General features: G+C 37.4%; 3 protein-coding genes across 3 annotated transcripts; 1 reads left to right on the forward strand and 2 right to left on the reverse strand.

The window, feature by feature from the left end:
• Positions 1 to 768: 768 nt before the first annotated feature.
• On the reverse strand, positions 769 to 1,725 carry LOC101519870 (olfactory receptor 52Z1P-like). The gene has a single exon (XM_004590080.2). It carries the CDS (start codon positions 1,723 to 1,725, stop codon positions 769 to 771), a length of 957 nt encoding a protein of 318 aa, XP_004590137.2.
• Positions 1,726 to 14,772: 13,047 nt separating this feature from the next.
• On the forward strand, positions 14,773 to 15,726 carry LOC101519621 (olfactory receptor 51G2-like). Its single transcript, XM_004590079.2, has one exon. It carries the CDS (start codon positions 14,773 to 14,775, stop codon positions 15,724 to 15,726), a length of 954 nt encoding a protein of 317 aa, XP_004590136.2.
• A 3,675-nt stretch (positions 15,727 to 19,401) lies between these two features.
• Positions 19,402 to 20,346, reverse strand: LOC101528889 (olfactory receptor 51I1-like). Its single transcript, XM_004589958.2, has one exon. The coding sequence runs from the start codon at positions 20,344 to 20,346 to the stop codon at positions 19,402 to 19,404; it is 945 nt and encodes a 314-aa protein (XP_004590015.2).
• Between the last annotated feature and the right edge of the window lie 760 nt (positions 20,347 to 21,106).

The following is a 21,106-nucleotide window of genomic DNA, read 5'->3' on the forward strand; positions in this document are numbered from 1 at the left end:
CTCAAGCTAACGTATCTGATCTGAAGAGCTGGGTTCTGCCATCCGTTGGAAGACTGTGATGGAGCTCCAGGCTCCTTGCTTCATCCTGCCTCACCTGCTAGTGCAGGCATTAAAGAAGTAAATGGAAATTGAAAATTCTCTTGCTCTCTTTCCCTTTCAAATAAATAGATAAATCACTTGCTAAGTTGTTGCAACATTACTGTGTTCTTTTGATCCAATATTGTTTATGAGATGTAATTAATTATGCAACTGTGAATAATAACAAAAGGCAACATTCTTTTACACTCAAAAAAGGTACAGGTATAGGAATTTCTATGTATTATCTCATTAAATATTTCCAATAATCTCATAATGTATTTAACATTTCATACTCAGTACAAGAATACACTTATGGAAACCCAGAAAGAATATATACTCAAGGCCAAAATCAGCTGTTTGGAATTTAGGATTTGAGCTCAGAGATAAAATGCTCAAACATTAGGTCATGATGCTAAATATGTGACTATTTTTTCTTAGAAACATGGAGGTAATATTATAGTAAAAAGGGGGGAAATCTCTTAGAGTTGATTTATAGTTTTATTTTCACTTCCTTTCTGTGCTTCTCTGCCAAAATGAAATTGAAATTGACTGTCTAATCAATGTTCTTTATGTATTTTGGCAACAAAGCTGAATGTTAGTCTGGCTTGATACAACTGTACATCATAAATTTTGAAGCTCTTAATTTGTGCAGTTATTAGGAAAAATAAAGATTGAGAATTTTAACCTGTATTAACAAAATGTCTTGCTCAAAGAAAAGACCTGGACAACTCTCTCCTGTATTTGCTTGGTCTTAACCCCATAAATGATGGGGTTGACACAAGGTGGCACCACCACATAAAGATTAGCAAGGAGGATGTGCACATGGAGTGGTATGTTGTGGCCCCCAAATCGGTGAGCAAAGAAGGAAAAGAATGCTGGTGTGTAGAACAGAAGTATGACACAGACATGGGAGCCACAGGTACTCAGAGCCTTGAGCCGAGCTTCTCGGGATGGGATTCTAAACACAGCACAAAGTATTAGTGCATAGGAGATGATAATAAGCACCACATCCAGACAAGTGGAAAAGAGGGCTGCAATCACCCCGTAATAAATGTTGACTTTTATGCTATCACAGGCTAGCCTGGCAATGCCCATGTGTTCACAGTATGAGTGACGGATAATGTTCCTGCCGCAGTAAGTAAGGCGATAAACCAGAAAAATCAAGGGGAAACAGATGAGGAAGCTCCTAGTCACAGAGGCAATACCCATTTTGCCAATGACTGATGGGGTTAGAATAGTAGTATATCTTAGTGGATAACAGATGGCTACATAGCGATCAAATGCCATGGCCAACAATATGGCAGACTCCGCCACAAAGATGAAGTGAAGGAAGAACATCTGGGATACACAGCTCCCAAAAGAAATACCTCCAGCTTGGAACCAGAAGATTGCTAGCATCTTCGGAGTGGTGACTGTGGAGAGAAAGACATCTGCCAAGGCCAACATAGAGAGGAAAAAATACATGGGTTCGTGAAGACTGCGCTCGGTGATGATAAGGAACAACAATAGGGTATTGCCCCAAACAGCGACTATATACATGCAACAAATGGGGATAGAGATCCACGGGTGTGCATTTTCCAGCCCTGGGATTCCAATCATGGTGTACCAGATGTCTCTAAGATTGGTGTAATTCGAGAAGGTTGTCATCTTTTATTAGGACTGCCACTACTGGATACTAGAACAGAAAAAGAAGATAAGTAATGAGGTTCCAGGATTGTTTAATCAGATTTGAATGTATTTAAATGTATTTGTAATTTGTGTGCTCACTGTGATCCATATCTTCTATGATTTGGCTTAGCATTGAACATCAAAATCTCCTCCAGACTTTTATATGTCATAGTTTCTCTGCTTGTCCTATTGGTCATTGCTACTGATTAAACACATTTTCTTTCTGGATTAAAATACTGTTGCGATCCTCTGGGGGGCTCCACTTCTAAAAGTCAAGAACAATCTCTAACACTGCAATGTAACAGTTTCACAAAGGAGCTACCTTTGTTCTTTAGCAAGTTACATGGGCAGAAAGAGAAATAGAAGTACTGGTGTCTCTTGTGTTGTAGTGTATTGTTTGAACTTAGTATTCTCCATATTGGAGCCATGTTCTTACCTTACACAATTAAATATGGATGTTCTTGAATCAAACAGTTCTGTTTAAAATGAGCACTGGTAATATTATGTGAATTTAACAGACTTTTCATTACCCATACAATTACCTCTCCTTTCCTCTGCCTATTCTACACTTCTCCTGATTAAATGAGTGATTTCTCCCAATTAATTTCAAATTCTGTTCAAAGTTGAGGATTATGATTGAGAAAAAGGAAAATATGTACCATAGTCAATAAAATAATGAAAGAATTGAGTCATACACGTTGCAAACATGTGTTTACATAGTTCATGAACATGTGTTGACATTCACTCTGAATATGTCAATGGAGGAATCTACAATAAGTCATAAACCACCTCTATTCCAAAAATCTCCATTTCTTGTGGATGTAAATCACCATCTCCTGACACACATCAGGATAGGAAGAAGTATAAAATCAGCCACAGTGTATAGGAACATGAAATAGACCGTATGTAAGGTTAAAACTAGGGGAAACAGGCAACGATTCATGGAGGTAGTTCCAGGGTTTTTTTTTTTAATGCTATATACTATAAGAGTAACACTGGACACAAAAAACAAACAGGAAAAAGCAAAAAACTACGTATCAAGTTTTGTAGCACATTGTGGCCTAAAATATACAATAAAAATGAGTAGACAAGAAAATTATGCCTTAGAAATGTATAGAATTTAAAAAACAAGCTAGACTTTACGATTAATTCTTTATATTAAGAATTAGTTCACTATTCAAAAATAGTTTAAAAGCTTACAATATTTATCAAAGTTTGAAAATATAATGTGATTAATATGCAAGCTTTATTTTGAGAATTTTTCCCTTTTTTAATTTTGAATTTTATGGTACAATTCCATAGGGTTTGGAATTTCCCTACCCCCTCCCCAAATTCTCACCCCTGAGAAATTTTCAATAGACACTACTTTTTTGTTGTTGTTGTTCGGTTTCTTAGTTACTGACCTGGTTACTTCTTAGTTACATATTTTCTATTCTTTATCTGAAAAACTTAACCTCCATTATTGTTATTAGTATACTTGTAACATCTAGCATAACAGAGGTTTGGGTTTGCCTGTTTGTTTAGCTTAATTGATTTTTTTTTCTGAGTAAATGTGACACTAGCAAGTTCAATCAAAGAAGAAAATAGCTAGCTGGAGTAAGAAAGGAACAGAACCTAGAAAATGGCTCCAGTCACAAAAAAATATATATATATACACACATAAACATATACTTAGAAAAAACAGCTTATTTTGTGTGATATGATAATTCCAGGGGAACGAAGACAATAAAGTGCTTTGAGTAAAATTGCCTGAAAATAGCAATGCCATTAAAGAATATCAGAACTAGAACAGCAGATGTATGGTTTGGAGGAAATGATTTCAATTACTTTTAATTGATTTATGCATTTCATGTCTGTAGAAGAGCTAAGTGAATCAACCTGGTAGCTTGGCTCTTTCTTCATAACGCACTGTGAGAAATGAGCTGCACCTAAGTCTCTTTCTCTGAGTTACAGATTCAGCTCTGCTCCAGCCAACTGTGACACTGAGCCATTCCGGTGGAAGCACAATTAATACTCTGGGATACAAAGGTTTAGAACTGAATCATAAATCCAGTGCTCTAAGGCAAAAAAGAAACAGGGCGAGAAGAGGAGAAGCAAGAAAGAAAGCAAGAAACCAGCTATATAGTTCAGCTGTAAGTCATTCTCATAGATTCAAAAAACAAGAAGAATTAAGAAGTTGTGGACAATAAATCTTTCTTTTAACCGTGCTTCCAGTCTCCTTCATACCGGTGACAACTGTCCATCATCTAGATTTTTTTTTAATCACAATGCCACACACACCCCACTATTTCTTTTTTCTTTTTTCTTTTCTTTCCTTCCTTTTTTCTTTTCAGTATTCACAGAGAGTTGTGCCCTAAGATAGCCAATTTATGTAATTTTTAATACTCACCAAATGTCATTTGCATTTCATAATAACCCAACAAAACAGTGACTTATTTGTTCTTCATAAGACACATCGCAAAATTATGAGCAGGTTGCTCAATCTCATGGTTACTTTTTAGCCAGATATTGAAACTCAGATCATTTAGCTTCCGTTATCCCTTCTGAATAACCCTTTATTCACATTTTGTCTCCCTCTATTCTGTGATCTCATACATTTGGTCTCCCTGTTAGGCTTTCACAGTTCTTGCGGCCTTTTTCTGGTGCTATTCTTCTTTGTTCTATTGCTGCTGCTGCCATTATCACTGTCATTAGGAATATCACCATTGTCTTTTTTTTTTTCTTCCAGTGCTGTTTCCAATGGTTGTTTTGCAAATGGGAAACAAAATTTTGAAAAAAAAAATCTTAGACTTTCACAAGTGATTAAAGCAAAACCAAGAATTAATGAGTTGAAACCAGAAACAGATTTTGAGAAATTGGAGCTCTCACAGCTGAAAAGTTAGTAATAGTCACATCCCAGGAAGTGCATGCTTTCTCGAGCATGAAGGAAATGCTGAGTAGATAGAGACTGGTGTCCCTAAGAAGGACCAGATGACAAGAAGCAAATGAAAATCGCTTGTCTGTTTTGAAAGCGGGTGTAGCTGGGGGGAGATTCTGTCATCGATTCTCCCAGCCTTTGCCCTAACTCTGGGTCTAGACGTGAGCATCTCCACCCGTATTTTTTTCCAGGCTCCATTTTTCATTAACTGTCCTTTCAAAATCGATGAAAATGCTACAGTAAAATAAAAGCCATAAGCAATATAAATGTATTGATTTCAGGAACTGATACAGGTATCGTTTTTACCAATGTTCACAAAATAAACAAAGGATATGTGATTTTCACATTCTAAATCTGAGCATCTTTTCTCATCTTTAGACATTAGATTTTGATTTGGCAATCAGCTAGAATCCTAGTAGTTTCTATTGAAAACTCACATATTTTATCGTGTCTAAGTAATGCAACATTCCAGTGCAGCTATTGGATTGTATCCACGAACCCTGGTAGAATACCGCTAATAATGAGTGAGCTGCTGATCTGGGCAATTTGTGCATACCCTTTACAGAAAATCAGACTCTTCTAAAGCATATCATCAATTAGGGTTCATAATTTTCATTATTCATAGCAAAGTTTTAATAAATGTTCCTTGAATTTTTCTCCTTCCCCTAAACAGTTATAGTTTTCATACCCTTGATTTCTAATTTATGCCTACTTGCACCTTTTTCGTTTTCTCTATCACTTTAACTCCACTCTGCCATGAAGAGATACACTTTCAAAGATACTGGAGGAATACAATATAAGCAATTTGCCGTCAGAGCTGGTTTTCACAGTCCGTTACACCTAGGTTTGAATCTTGACTCCTTTTCTGCTTTGCTTGAAATGGGTCAAACTCCAATCACTTGAATTAGTTCATAGAGAACATGAACAAGGAAGCTTAAAGTAACTATGCAAAGCCAGCATCTTGTGAAACAGAATGTAAATACAAAGTCTCAAAGATCTCTCCTCACTTACCAGGAATCTTAGCAGAAACTCCAGTCTCTTGTCTTCTGTTGATCCCTGTTTGGATGTGATCTATCTATCACAGTCTAAGATAATTCTTCCTCTTGCAAATTGGCACTTTCGAGAGTACATTTCAAAGAACCCTATACTTTGTTAAGCCCACATAGTCTTGCCAAATATTCAGATATCCCTGTGGATAGTAAATGTCCTTTCAATAGCATGGGAAATACCTTGTCCTGCAACAATGGATCTATTTGAGACTACCTTTCACATGGGCTGTGACATGAGAAAGCATGGCAGAAAACAATGCAGTCTCTTGATTTCAAAAAAAAAATCTTATTCTGAAACTTCAACTTGTGGAATAGTGTCTGAAAACAGTACATGTTACCTGCTTTGCTGTGCAGCTTCGGAGTCAATGAGGCTCTGCAACACAGGGGTCTCTGCTTATTTAGGTCCCAGCACCAGTGCCCAAGCCTGTGGTAGGTCTTTATCTTTCCCAGGAGACCTAAGACTCAGTAGGATTTGGTATATGTGGTCCTTTGAGACCTTCATCGTTTTCAGCAAGCTAGGAAAGATGCAAAGGGTGATTAAATAGACTCATTGGAAGAGTATCTTTTTGAGAAAGTAAGAGGGAATTACAATCCTTTTAAGTAGCAGCAACAGACCTTAAGAATACTGTGAACACACACACACACACACACACACACACACAAGCCAAAGGAAAATGGGATTTATTGTGGTTTTCACTCATTGCATATATTGAGTTTTACATCAGGACCAATTTCTAAGTGTTCATAGAAATACATTTCTGAATCCTGAAAGAGACAACAAAGCACAGGAAAAGTGAAAATAGTAGAGCAATTTATCAACTGTTTAAAGCATTTATATTGTGCACTAAATCTGGTTAGACTCCCAATTATCTAAAGAAGTGCATAACTGCTGATTTCAAGTCACAGTCTGTAACAAGAAGAAAAATCTAAATGTATTAGTTATGGAAAACCATAAAGCCACCATGTGCAATTATTTGCATGGGATTAGGTAAAAACATTGAAGCTGAAAAACTTGAGACATTTTGTTTATCTGCACAAAGCTGGAAAATAAAGAGCAAATTCCTTCTGATCGAGTCCTGTACACTGAAACAATATTGTTTTCAGTAAAAATTTAGAATGATCAACTAAAACATGGAGAGATTCTTCAACATAATGGATAGGTCATCCATTTGAAGTTAGATAATATTTCTGGTATGTGAAATACTATGCACATTATTTACAATTGTATTGCTTTCCTCCCAATTTGTTATAATAGGTTATATTCATACTTCATGACCAAAGTCAAGCATTCTATTGTGCATTGATCTGATCTAGAAGTACAAAATCAGAACATGAAAAATATCTGTGAGATTGATCTACTATCTTGTGTTAATATGCAGTAAATAGCAAATCTGTGGGTCTATGCATTTTTAGTATTTAAATCTACAGATTGCACAAACGTTCTATGCATCACATTTTCCACTGAGTAATGCTATCTAATATCTGTCTATTATCTAAGTTATCAATATTTCTCCTTGTATTAGAAAGTTGTGAAGCATCAACTACTATTTTAAAAGGGTTAAAAGCTATAGCATAAAAATGAAACCCAAAAGACAGTGAACCAATATCTCCACATTATAATTTGATGACTCATGGTAACATATTGTGGGGAGCCATGCAGTTGGGTCTGATGGCATGGGTGTGTGATGAGCACCGCTCCTCGGTTAGCAAGGCTACGAAGAGTTTCTGGCTGCGTGGTAAGGCCTGGCAGAATGTCTCTGGTCACCTCATTGTTGCCTCACTCCATTGTACGGACACTCAATCACCTTATAAACTCATCAAAGAATTAAAACATTGCTCATGCCTATCAGTGTGAAAAAGCATATTTTACTATTATTTTACCGAGGGAAAGACCCAAAAGTTTTGCCTAAAATTAAATGTTTCAGCTGTCAACATGAACCTGTCGAAGATTAAAACTTTCAAACAGATAAAGGTTATTTATTGGAGAAGCTTAAGATTATGAGGAATTTGAAGGCTTCTCAGTGTATGGAATGGATCTCCTTACTGTTTCACATCTTATCAGCCTGCTATGTTAATACAGTCACTGCTGTAACTGACCGGGTTTATTCCTCAGTGCCATTCAAGTGTACCCAGACAGATGTTATCTGCTGTCTCAAACAACCCACTGTTTTTTTTTTTTTTCTGATGACCACATATGGTTTGACCTCAGGAATTCATCTATTCTAGCAAAACAACAGATGATTCAAGATAATGAATTAGGAAGTAATCAATATTAAACAACAGTTTCAGGGAATTGAAAAAGCCATAAGCTCTATAGTGCATTACATTTATGCCTTATTTGCTACTAACACATACAGAAGAATAATTATTAGAAAAGAAGTTTGTTATTACTCACAGATCTTGTTCATCTGGTGGTAGCTTTCTTGCTGAAAGAATATAAGAATGTGTATAGTTTTCCATAATGAAAGACAGAAAATGTTTGTGCATCTTGGTCAACTTCCTGCTTCCTTTAACACAACCAGGACTCTAGCTTGATTACTTTATCTAATCTTAATCACATCCAAAAGCATACTCAGTTTATTTTTATAAAGACTTCACAACTGCAACACAGATTTTGTTGTTGTTGTTTAAGCTTTATTCATTTGTTTTGGAAAGGCAGAACAGAGAAGGAGAGACAGACAGAAAGACCTATCCACTGGTTCACTCCCCAAGTGGCTGCAATGACTGGAGTTGAGCCAAAGCCAGGAGCAAAGAGCTTCTTCCCAGTCTTTCCAGACACAGGGTCCCAAGGTTTTAGCCATTGTCCACTACTCTTCCAGGTGACAGTAGGGAGCTAGATTGGAAGCAGAATAGCTGGGAAATGAACCAGTAGCTGTATGAGATCCTGGTGCTTGAAGGGGGAGGATCAATTAATTGAGCCATTGTGCTAGGTCCTAAAACAGAATTTTGAAGAAGACAGATTACAGCTTGTACCAATGCAATTACAAGTTGTGACTTTGTTGCTAGTTTTTTTTTTTTTTCCTCATGAAGGGAGAAATTAGGCAGGATTGGTACATACAATGAAAAAGAAAAAAAGAAAAAAAGAACACTGGCCTGAAAAGAAATGAATGTAAATATACATAATCTTAGCATGTATTGATTAGGGCAATAGAAGGGGGACAAAAAAGTATCTCTTATCTAATCAGAAGTCTAAATTTCCAGATATAAATTAATTCATTTGGAGGCATGAATTTGATATTGCATATAAAAATAATTATTAATAATAATTGTTCCTATTTAGGGACTACAGTGTATTATTTTATACATGTGTAAAATTTGTACTAACCAAACAATATATCAATATTTCCCCTTCTTGACATTACATTATGACTGGAGGATTTAGGCAGGGTTTTTTTTTCCCCAGGTTTATATTGCTTTTTTAAAAAATCAAATGTTTTTGTTGAGAAGCCTACACTGAAATACAATGTATGATTTTAGACATTATGAGTGGTCCTGTGGAGACTTTCGTTATGCAATCCAATTAACCTTCTAATGAGACATAGGCTCTCCTTGGATATGTAAATGCCTCTGTTCAGCATGGCTAAGTAATTGCTAGTCTACTTGCTTCTCATTCCCGGAATGTTGGCATTGGACACTGTAACAACTGGGATGAAGCTACTAAAAACTGCATTAAGATTTGATGAGTGATGGAGAAATCACATAATCTATGCTGTAAATAAAAATGAGGATTCAGATCCAGTTACATTTGTACAGCAGACCTAAGACATCTGTAATACAGTAGGAAATAAAAGATAAATCCTTGAAAAAGAGAGCAAAAAGTTACAAACAGCTTTATTGGAAGAAAATAGAATATTAAAACTTTCAGTTAGGCCGCACCAAACAAGAAACACAAATGGCTCTATTTCTCACAGAAAGCACTTCAAGTTGTGAAATAATGTAATAATAATGAATATTCATGACAATGGTAATTAAAAAAAAGATAGCTTATGTTCCTCAGATTCTCAGGAAGAAAGGAGAAAAGCAAATAAAAAATGATTTACCTCGGGCCCGGCATGGTGGCCTAGTGGTGAAAGTCCTTGCCTTGAATGCGCATGGGATCCCATATGGGTGCTGGTTCTAATCCCAGCAGCTCCACTTCCCATCCAGCTCCCTGCTTGTGGCCTGGGAAAGCTGTCGAGAATGGCCCAAAGCTTTTGGATCCTGCACCTGTGTTGGAAACCTGGAGGAAGTTCCTGGCTCCTGGCTCTGGATCGGCACAGCACCAGCCATTGCGCTCACTTGGTGAGTGAATCATCGGATGGAAGATCTTCCTCTCTATCCTCCTTTCTGTATATCTGACTTTGTAATAAAAAATAAATAAATCTTAAAAAAATGATTCAGCTCAAAATTTGTTCAATTTTGATGTTGTGCACTGTAGATTGAGCTGCCATTTGAATGTCTATATTACATGTGGGAATGCTCTGTCAGACTCCCCTCCTGTTTCCCATCAAGCTTCCTTCTGATGCACCCCTGGCAAGCAGTGGAAAATGGCCCAGTTACCTTGGTTCCCGACACCCACATGGGAAACCTGGACAGTTTTTAAGTTCCTGACTGCTGGTTTGTATCTGACCCCATTCTAGCTGTTGTAGGCATTTGGGAAGTAAATTAAATTACGGAAGATCTCTCCCTCTTTCTCTGTATGTGTGTGTGTCTCCCTCTCTTCCCATCACTCTGCCTCTCAAATAATAAACAAGTGAAGTTAAAATGATCCAAACAATATTTGGATACTAAAATTCCAGTCCTCAAGAATATTGTTTTCTTGTGAAGATCAGAGGAGACTCATGCTTGATATGTCTAATTGTTGATAAGGACACTAGAGTTTAGTGTGATCTTCCTTATAATTTGTTTTTGAAGCAGCATCTCATGAGTATGTGCTGAAATCAGTATCTCATGAGAATATTTTTATAACTTCCCTCTGGTACTTTCCTTCTGTGATTCTGTATATAATGCAATAAGTAACTCTTGAGTCCAGTCAGATCTCTCTACCATAAGTCTTCAACTTCTAAGGATCCACCATTCCCTGCCTGTGTGAATACTGAAAGAGCTGTACTGCTGAACTCACTGATCAACCTGTACTGAGGGCACTGCTATTGTGGTGAGGAGATCACACAAGGTATAAAATGACTGTTGTACTCATTTTCATTAAAATAATGGAATGGAACATGGTTTTCTGGAGCTGCTTAACTGATGGCTTCCTTAAATTTAGAATGGAAATCACAGAAATTCAAAGCTCTTACACAGAATAGAGAAAAGGGAATTGTGAAAGAATAAGATGACAGATACCTCACATTAATGGATGAAGCCAAGTACTATGGAGCTTTAAGCATAGCTGATGTGGAGTCATAGCACACACAAGGAAGAACAAGGTCATTTGCAGCTGTTGCAGAAAAATAGGGTAATTAGGTTTTAAACAGACTATGGAAGGATGGAGAAATTGAATGTCTTTTAAACTTACAAGAGTACTGCATGCAATATTATCCTGGCTAGGATTGTTAATTTACCAGACAAGTGGAAATTCAGGTCCAGGAGAATAAGAAATTGAAGAATGTGGCAAATTCTAGAATATTCTTTGTTGTTTTTATCCATTCAAGTGTTGTAACATCTACTGAGTAACACTACTTCAGTGGGGAGTAAGATCACTCAAAGTTTTGTATTTCATGCTTTTGAAGTGGAGATCATTTTCCATGCCAAAAAACATACACCTCCCCCAAATTTCACATGTTTTCTCTTATTTGTACAAGTTGATCTATGTAGAGTGCGAAAAAGGAACTGTCACTTTCTGGAAATCTGAAAGTGAAAATTGTGGAAAAGGAGGAAAAACTGGATAGGAAATGATATGAAAGGGGAAGGTAGGTGAAAATAACAATGATGTGCTTTGGAAAACCACTCTGACCTAAGGTCTTATTTTCCTGTATTTGGTGAATAGGAGCTAATTTTGTTCAAAAAAAGGAATCTGGGAGTTTAGATGAGTTTTAAGTCTTCTAGGAATCATGAGGCTTATACTAAGCTGAAAAATAAACAGTTTCTATATTTGTTTCAGCAAAATTAACTATTTGCCTTTTATGGCAAACAAACCTGGAATTTCCTGAGATTTGTGAATGGTTCAATTCCAGTTTTGAAAGCATTGGTGTTCAAGGTGGATAAAGGAAATTCACTTAGGAAATAATCAGAATATTATACGAAGTAATATGCTGAAAATATAGAATATAGAAACAAAGTTTTATATTCAGCAGATATTTAATGGCTTAAAGGTTTTCATCCAGTATAAAAGTAACTCTTTTGGGGTATTTTTTGGTATAAAATGGCCTTTACGTAACTGATTTCATTACTCTCCGTAAAAAGAAAGTATGATTATATTTGACAGTATCACCATAGTGTGTAAAAGAATTTGTTGTGGGAATGGGTATATCATACCTGGTGGAAATGAAGTAACCAAACAAGCTAGATTGAAGAACAATTAGAGAAAAATTTTAGCGATTTAAAATGAAAAAGTGCTTTCATTTGAAAAGCCCAGGTATGCTATTAGAAATGAATCTAACAATGATACAGGCTAAATGAATATTTGAGTTTCATGCTAGTTGTCATAGTGTTGATGCTAATCTTGATTCTGCTGGTGATCGAGGGTTTAGGTCAGGACTAACAGTGGCAGGCAGCATGGGTACCAAAGAGGGATTGCAAGATACTCTGAAAGAGAGTTGAGGCAAAATGATTTATTTACTTATTTGAATGTCAGAGGAGAGAGAGAGAGATCTCCCATGAACTGGTTCACTCCCCAGATGACCACAGTGGCAAGGGTTGAATCAGACCAATGCTAGGAGCCAGGAAATTCTTACAGGTTTCTTACATCGATGGCAGGAGCCCAAACATCCGGGCCATATTGCACTGTGTTTCTTAAACAATTAGCAGGAAACTGAATCAAAAAAAATGAGCAGCCAAGAAAAACAACAGTGCCCATATAGGATGCTAGCTTCCCAAGTGGTAGCTCATCCCACCACACCCCAACACCAGCTATGGGAGACTGATTTTATGTGTGTAAATGAACCGGTAATACACACATGTATGAAAGAATCACCTGTGTGTTGCTGTAGGTCGGTATTTTATATTTATAGAAGAAATCTTTGTCCTGATGTGCAGACAGACCTGTGTTATGTGTTGAATTTGAGTAATATTTGTGGTGAGGCTACTCAACAGACAAGATGTTCTAGCCTATTAGTTTTAAGGCTTTGTACTTTTTGCTCCTAACCTCAATGATTCTGGTACTCTTAACATAGATGTCATCCAATTATGCTAAACATGTTTGCTAAGATATTAGAGCTTACTGATTCCTAATATCATTATACAGATGAAGTGAATATGGCAAGATGTTAAAAAATGTGAAATCTTAAAAATTTGAAGAAAGTTTAAGTGACTGGCCAGGTGGTATGTCAGGACAATCTTCTGCCTATGGCACTGGCCTGTCATATTTGGTTCATGTCCTGACTGCACCACTCTGGGGGTTTAAACCTACCAGCAGGCCCTGAGGTCACCAAGGGTGAGGTGATGGTGTTCTTCAGTGGTGTTAAGAACCGCCAGAGACAAACTGGTGAGGAATGTCTGGTTTATTATGCACAAGTTACAAGTTTTAAAGGTTAATGAAGAGGAGGGCAAGGGGGTTTCTTCCAGCAGTCCCTTCCCCCAACTCAGGGCTGGAAATTGTGTCTCAGAGAGGTAAGCCATGAGCCACACCCACCAGGTAGCATGCAGTGAATGTCCCACACTCCATTTCTCTCCAACCTCTCTGCTAATGGCCTGGGAAAGCAGCAGAGGGTAGCAAAGTCAGTGGACCCCTATGTGGAAAAGCTCCTGGCTCCTAGCTTTGAACTAACACGGTTCTGACCTTAGCTTCCTTTTGGAGAGCGACCAATGGATGGGAGATTTCTCTGTCCATCCCCTGCTCTCTGTGTAATTATGACTTTCAAGTAAAATAAATAACTCTTCAAAAAGAATATCTTTAAAATGAAAAGCAAAAAAAATCCGTATTTTGAAATGGTGATGTTACTAATTTTTAAACAAATTATTAGTATTAAATTCTAGTCTAGAAAACCAGATAAGCAAATAACAATGCTCACTCTAATGATTATATAACTCTCATATTTTAATAAATATCTTCCTGAGAGAAACTCAGCACATAAAAATATATGAAAGAAAACCTGGAAAAGTAATTAAAGGCATGAGCTATATAGTATGACTTTTTAAGTGACTTGGATTTTGTATGATTATAGAAATATCCTATGTTTTCCTCCAATGGGCAGAAATCCTAATAAAAAGGTCTATGTTTGCAAATGTGTGGATAGCATACATATAATGTTGATGTTCAAAAAAGTACAGGAACTTCATTCAGATTTTCTGCCAGGATCACTGAGACTAAAAGCAGATGTAAACATTATTCAATAAAGTTAACCATTTTTTTTTTTAAAAAATCTGAGAATGGTATTTTTCTAAGCATTGGATAATGGATAGCAAATTACAATTAGATGCAATGCATAAATTACTAGTGTCACACACACAGTAATGTGACTAGTTCACAATAACTTACTATGCATTGTATGACCGAATAGAAGATGTTCCAAGATTATAATCATAAAATATGGTTCAAGAAAGGGGAATGTTAATTACTTTGACTTGGTCAGTACGCACCATACACATGCATATAACATTGCATTATAGTACATAAATGTGAATAATTGATAATATACATAAGTCCCACCTGATCAAAGATTTAAAGTTACAAGCCAAAAGAGTTTTACTAGCCCCTGTGTTTTAGCAGTTTTCCATTGCTCTGACTCAGACTATTATTGAAGCACATTCAGAAACTCTCTAATGCTCAAGTCCTACCTTTAAAAAATACATAGGATTGATGGTGCTCCAGAGTAGTTGGATGGATAGAGAGACAGATGGATACGTTAATGATCACGTTCTATTTTTAAAACCTTGGATTTTTTTTCCCACAGAAATATTAGAAGTTGATCTGGACTGGATTCCATGAAGCTTGCAAATAGTAGCTGGTTTCAGCCACCTGCTCTTCTTCTGACAGGCATCCCTGGACTGGAGGCTGTGCAGATATGGATCTCTATCCCACTGTGTGTCATGTACCTAATTGCCCTCCTTGGGAACTGTACTATTCTCTTTATTATTAAAACTACCTCTAGTCTTCATGAGCCTCAATACATATTCCTGTCCATGCTAGCAGCTACAGATGTGGGTCTGTCGTTGTCTACTATGCCTACTGTTCTCAATGTATTCCTCCTGAACCACAGAGAGATCGAGTTCCATTCTTGCCTGACACAGATGTTCTTCATCCACACCTTCTCCTCTATGGAGTCAGCCATTCTGCTTGCCATGGCCTTTGACCGGTTTGCAGCTATTCACAACCCACTGCACTACACTGTGATTCTAGCTCCTCCCCGGATTATTGGGATGGGACTTGCAGCTGTGACGAGGGGTGTGCTGTTGATGGTACCCTTGCCAATTCTGCTTAAGCGTTTGCCCTTTTGCAAGGGTGTCATTCTGTCCCACTGTTACTGCTACCACCCTGACATCATGAAGCTGGCTTGTGGCTCCGTCAGAGTCAACATTATTTATGGGTTATCTCTTGTCCTTTGTTCCTTTGGAGTCGATTCTGTGTTTATTGTCATCTCATATATCTTGATTTTGAGAACAGTCCTGGGTATTGTCTCAGAACATGGCCAGGTCAAGGCACTTAACACTTGTGCTTCTCATATCTTCACAGTCATTATCTTTTATGTGCCTCTCATTGTTTTGGCCCTAATTCATAGGTTTGGTACATTCTCATCCCGGCTTCTCCATGTCACCATGGCCAATCTCTTTCTCTTTTTGACTCCTGTCCTAAACCCATTGGTGTATAGTTTAAAAACCAAGCAGATAAGATCAGCTGTAAATAAGATATTCAACTTCAGAGGAAATTTATTCAAGTAGACAGGTATAGCTTTAGTGAAAAGACATTCTGGTTCTCTCTTCCATTTTCATTTGTTTGCTTCTCTCTGTCTTTACTTCAAGGTGTGGCTTTGTGAGGAGGAAGATGTTTTCTTTTGTGACAAGAAGGTGATTTTTGACTATTGCTTCATTTCAAACGAATTTCTCTACCACACTGAGAGTATATGTGGAGATTAATGTGGGATATAAGAGGCATCTTCAAACTATTCATGGAAAATTAGTATTATAAAAATTATGTGTGTATTACCAAATGTTTTTATTAAAGCAAATTTATCTTTTAATTAAAATCTCTACACATTTCTAGAATTTTTTGCTTGTTTTCTTTTTTGAAAGAAATTTGAGATATGCAAATTAAAACCTCTAGTACAAAGTAGTTAACCATCATCTTCAGCTGACACAAGTAACAATTAGGGGAACCCTACAAAATATTTTTCTTTATAATCAGATAGTAGAAATTATTTTCATACTTGTCAGACATTAGAAATTAAAAGTTGAAGCACGAGTTTTGACATAGTGGTTAAGATGTCCGCTGGCACATCAAGTATTGGGTGCTGATTTCAGCTTCCTGTTAATGCAGAGTCTGGGAAGCACCAGTGATGGTTTAGGGACTGTATGCCATCATCCACATGGGAGATCTGGACTGTGCTTCTGACTTCTTGTTTTGACACCAGTTGAACCCCAGCCATTATGGGCATTTATAAAATAAACCTGCATAATGAAATTCACTCTCTCTGTCTGTCTTTATCTCTGTTTCTCTACTTTTATCTCACTCTACTTCTCTCATGATTCCTTAAATTTCAAATAAACAAATGGCTTTAAGATTATTCAGTTGATTATCTAATGGAAGTTGGTCCTTTCAATCAAAGTGGATGTGTTGGTCAGTAACACATGACTGAACAAAAATTGACTTATATACATATAGTGGGATATTTTTCAGCCATGTAATGAAATGAATTGATGCATGTTATATAAATGATCCTCAGAACATCTTAGTAAGAACCCACACTACATAATTATAGTTAAAGCAGAATATCCAAAATAAATATATCCATAGAAACAGAAAGTTGATTTGGTGATTTATACATGCTAGAGGGAGGATAGAATGGTGCGTAAAATCTTGAATAGGAGGGTTTTTTTATGACCATTTGGAGCGTGAATCAGCTGGTTGAAGATTCTCTCTCTTGTGAACCTGCAACTTCTGTTGAAAACTTGCACATACAGATTCTTGGCTTTGGCCTGTGACGGCCCTGACTGTCAAGGCCATCTGAAGAGTGAATCAGTGGCAGGAATATTTCTCTCTCACTGTCTCTTCATATATTTTACTTTCCCTTTGTAACACTGCATTTCAAGTACATAAAACTATATCTAAGAATTCACATATGTAGAACACACACAACTATGTAAACATTCAGTCCTGGGAGAGGCTCCTGGAACAATTGTTTTCCACAGTGGTGCAGCCAGAACTTAAACCCTGGCTCATTGCAATGGTGCAGTTCAACCAGCTTCGAAGTTGGCTCTCTTTTCCATGCTGTGGCCAGAGAATTCACCAAGGAACTTAGCAAAGTTATTACCTAGTGGATATTCATGTAGCCCGCAGACATACTGAGGATATATACTACCACAAAATATGTTGTGAAAGAAGGAAATGGATATGTGAGAAGGAATGGTTTATTAATGTAAGAAAACATTAAGAAAATCCTGATTGAACCAACTATCAGAAAACGGTGTCCCTTGCTTAATTGTTTTCTTCACTCACTAGGAAACAAATTCCACAATGATAGCTGTTTTCTCTTCTTCATAAATGCATTATTAGTATCTACCTAAGTAGCTGGCACTTGATGGGTGAAAATAAATATGCATTTACCAAACAACAAAGTCATTCATCTCTGCCAAACCAGTAGTCTTCCCTTTCTTTTTTTCCTCTTTCTTAGTCTAACAAGTTTAATTATTTACTAATTAAATTAATTATACAAAGGTAATCCAAATTTTATTTTGTGTCTCAGTAGAGTCCACTACGGTAGGTAGAAAACTAAGTGATTGTAGTACAGGGTGTTTCACAGCAGAGGTAAAACTAGAGACCGAGTTATTCAGAATGTAGGAATTTCTCCTAGACTGTAAGAGTCAGGAGAGATGCACTGACGCAATAACATGAGTGGTGCACTCATTAGATCAGACAAAACTGGCAGTGTGTGATAAAGCATAAGAGTAGGTCACAGCGGGCCCAGCGGCGTGGCCTAGCGGCTGAGGTCCTCGCCTTGAACGCCCCGGGATCCCATATGGGCGCCGGTTCTGGTGCCGGCAGCTCCACTTCCCATCCAGCTCCCTGCTTGTGGCCTGGGAAAGCAGTTGAGGACTGCCCAATGCATTGGGAACCTGCACCCACGCGGGAGACCCGGAGGAGGTTCCTGGTTCCCGGCTTCGGATTGGCGCGCACCGGCCTGTTGCGGCTCACTTGGGGAGTGAATCATCGGATGGAAGATCTTCCTCTCTGTCTCTCCTCCTCTCTGTATATCTGACTTTGTAATGGGATAAATGAATCTTAAAAAAAAAAAAGAGTAGGTCACAGCATTTTGCTTGGAGAAAGTGCACAGAGTGTAATAGTACAGCATACTCTGCGGTGAGACTGGCAAAGGAGTGGCTAGCAGAAGTTTAATCAGGTTCTCATTTTAATGAATGAAAACAATCCATTTGTATATGGTTTTTCATTTATCCCATAAGATAAATGAAAGGTTGGGAAGAGTTCTTTTGGCTATGACCTTACATAAATAAACATTAAAAAAACAAATCAAATAATTTATCACTTTAGTACTATGACCATGAATTATTCAATTTGATACTACTGAGAAAGTATAAAACATATAAATGAATTTTTTCTTGAAGGTAATGCAGAATGAAATGGAGATGATTAAGAAGTACAATAATATGTAATAAAGCAGAAAAACAAAAAACAGTTTAAATTTATTGAAATTTCTGAATTCATTCCAAAATTCTTGAATTATATTTTGTTTGAAACAATATATATTTATAAAAATATTTACAGAGTTCTCATTTATGAGACAGTAACACATATATATTGAGCATGATTATCTCATCTATTTAAAATTTGGTCTCAAACATCGCAAAGCACATGTTAAAAATAAAAGGGGATCCATGACCTGCACAATGACCCAGTGGCTAAATCCCTGATTGCATATACTGGGAGTCCCTATGGGTGCTGGTTCATGTCCTGGATGGCCTTGGAAAGCAGTCGAGGATAGCCCAAAGATTTGAGACACTACATACGCATGGGAGACCTAGAAGAGATTCCGGGCTCCTGGCTTCGGATTGGCTTAGTTCCAGCCATTGCAGCCACTTGGGAAGTTAACCAACAAATGGAAGATTTTTCTCTCTCTATCTCCTTCTGTCTGCATATCTGCCTTCCAAATAGAAATAAATAATTCTTTAAAATAAAATAAAATAGAAGTGGAGCTAAGAAGACACTATGAATATAAAATACATGTCTTATTCACTGAAACCATAATTCCTAACAGCATATTTAATATTCATATCTATATCCACCATTAGATGTAAAATTATATTAAGTATCAAGATTTTTTAAACAGTGATTAAGTGGAGACTGTTTCCCTCACTTAAGCCATAATGAGCATTTCTTATTTTTTATCTTCTCTGAATCTTGAAAGACTTTCTCAAGGCAGCACGGATCTGCTTGGTTTTTAGGCTATACACAATTGGGTTTAGCATGGGAGGCATGAAGAGGTAAACATTTCCCAGGACTGCATGTGCTAATGGAGAACTTCGGTGGCTGACTCGATGCATTGCAGTTATTGCCAAAAGAGGTCCATAGTAAATAAAGACAATGCAGATGTGAGACAAGCAGGTGTTGAGCGCTTTAACCCGGCCTTCTTTTGAAGCAATGCCCAGTACTGCTTGGAATATCAGTACATAAGAAATGCCTATAAGCAGAAAGTCAACTCCAAAAGAAAAAATAACCAAAACCAGTCCATAGAAAATGTTGATGTTGACCTGGCCACAAGCTAGTTTCATGACATTTGGGTGGAGGCAGTAGGAATAGGAGAGCGTGTGACCTTTACAGAAAGGCAGTCTCTTGAGCAGGATGGGCAATGGAGTCATGAGTGCTATACCCCTCAGTAAGGCTGCCAGCCCCATTCTGGTGACTCGTGAGTTGGTAAGTATTGTGGTATATTGCAAGGGGTGACTAATGGCCACAAAGCGGTCAAAAGCCATGGCTAACAATATTCCTGAGCCCATGGAAGAAGAGGTATGGATAAAAAAGAGTTGAGTAAGGCAACTCTCAAATGCAATTTCATGAAGGCCAAGGACAAAGACTTTGAGTACTGAGAAAAGTGTTGAGATAGAAAGGACAATATCAGCCACAGCAAGCATGGTCAAGAAATGGTACTGGGGCTCCTGCAGACTACGCTCAGTCCTCACCAGGTATATTACAGTGCAGTTTCCTGCCATTGTGGTGATGTACATGAGGCTCAGTAAGGGTCCCAGCCACAGTCGTGAACACGCTAGCCCCCGCAGGCCAGTGAGAATGAAGAAAGAAGGATGGAAAGTGGTGTTGTTGAATTCAGACATGGAAAATGTGAGAAGCATTGTTCAGTTTCCTAGATTCGAACCTAAATAGGAACACAAAAATTGAAATGTCAAATCCAGGAGACTGCCTTCAGTTAGAAAATTCTAGTGAATTCAACAAACTAGGAATAAGAGACTTAACAAGTGGAAAATATTTTATTAGCAGTATTATATCTGAGTTTCCTTCTGTAATTCTATGAGATAAGGAAATCTTTTTATTAAAACCTCATCACTGAAAAGTTGTTTACTCAGGTAGAAACAAGATGAATCCTGAAGTAAAAAGGATTAGCATTATTTTCATGGCCAGAAACCTAGGACAAGTCATGTAATGTGGGACCAGGAATGTGGTATAGCAGATTGAGCCACTACTGGCCACACTATTATCTCAACACAGCATGCATTGAGAAGGCAGTGGAAGTCACCAAGTCACCACAAGTTTTAGGCCTCTGCCACTCATCTTGGTTTTCCTGACTCCTGGCTTTGATCTGCCCCAGCCTTGGCTATTGCAGCTGTTTGGAGAGTGAACAAACAGATGGATGATCTCCCTCTATCTCTCCTATCACTCTGCCAACAAATAAATAAATGAATAAATAAATAAACTTATAAAAAGTATGTGATTGTAATAATAAGCAGTGCTGACTGAGAAATACAGGATGCTTGTGCACGTTTAAAAACAGTAAGTTTCAGAGTAAGTGATCTTGGATTGAATAGCAGGCTCACCTACCTTTCTAAATTGTTGGTCATTATGGGGAACAAAAGCATT

Source organism: Ochotona princeps, chromosome 4, assembly GCF_030435755.1.
Source record: "Ochotona princeps isolate mOchPri1 chromosome 4, mOchPri1.hap1, whole genome shotgun sequence".
Classification (NCBI taxonomy): Eukaryota; Metazoa; Chordata; class Mammalia; order Lagomorpha; family Ochotonidae; genus Ochotona; species Ochotona princeps.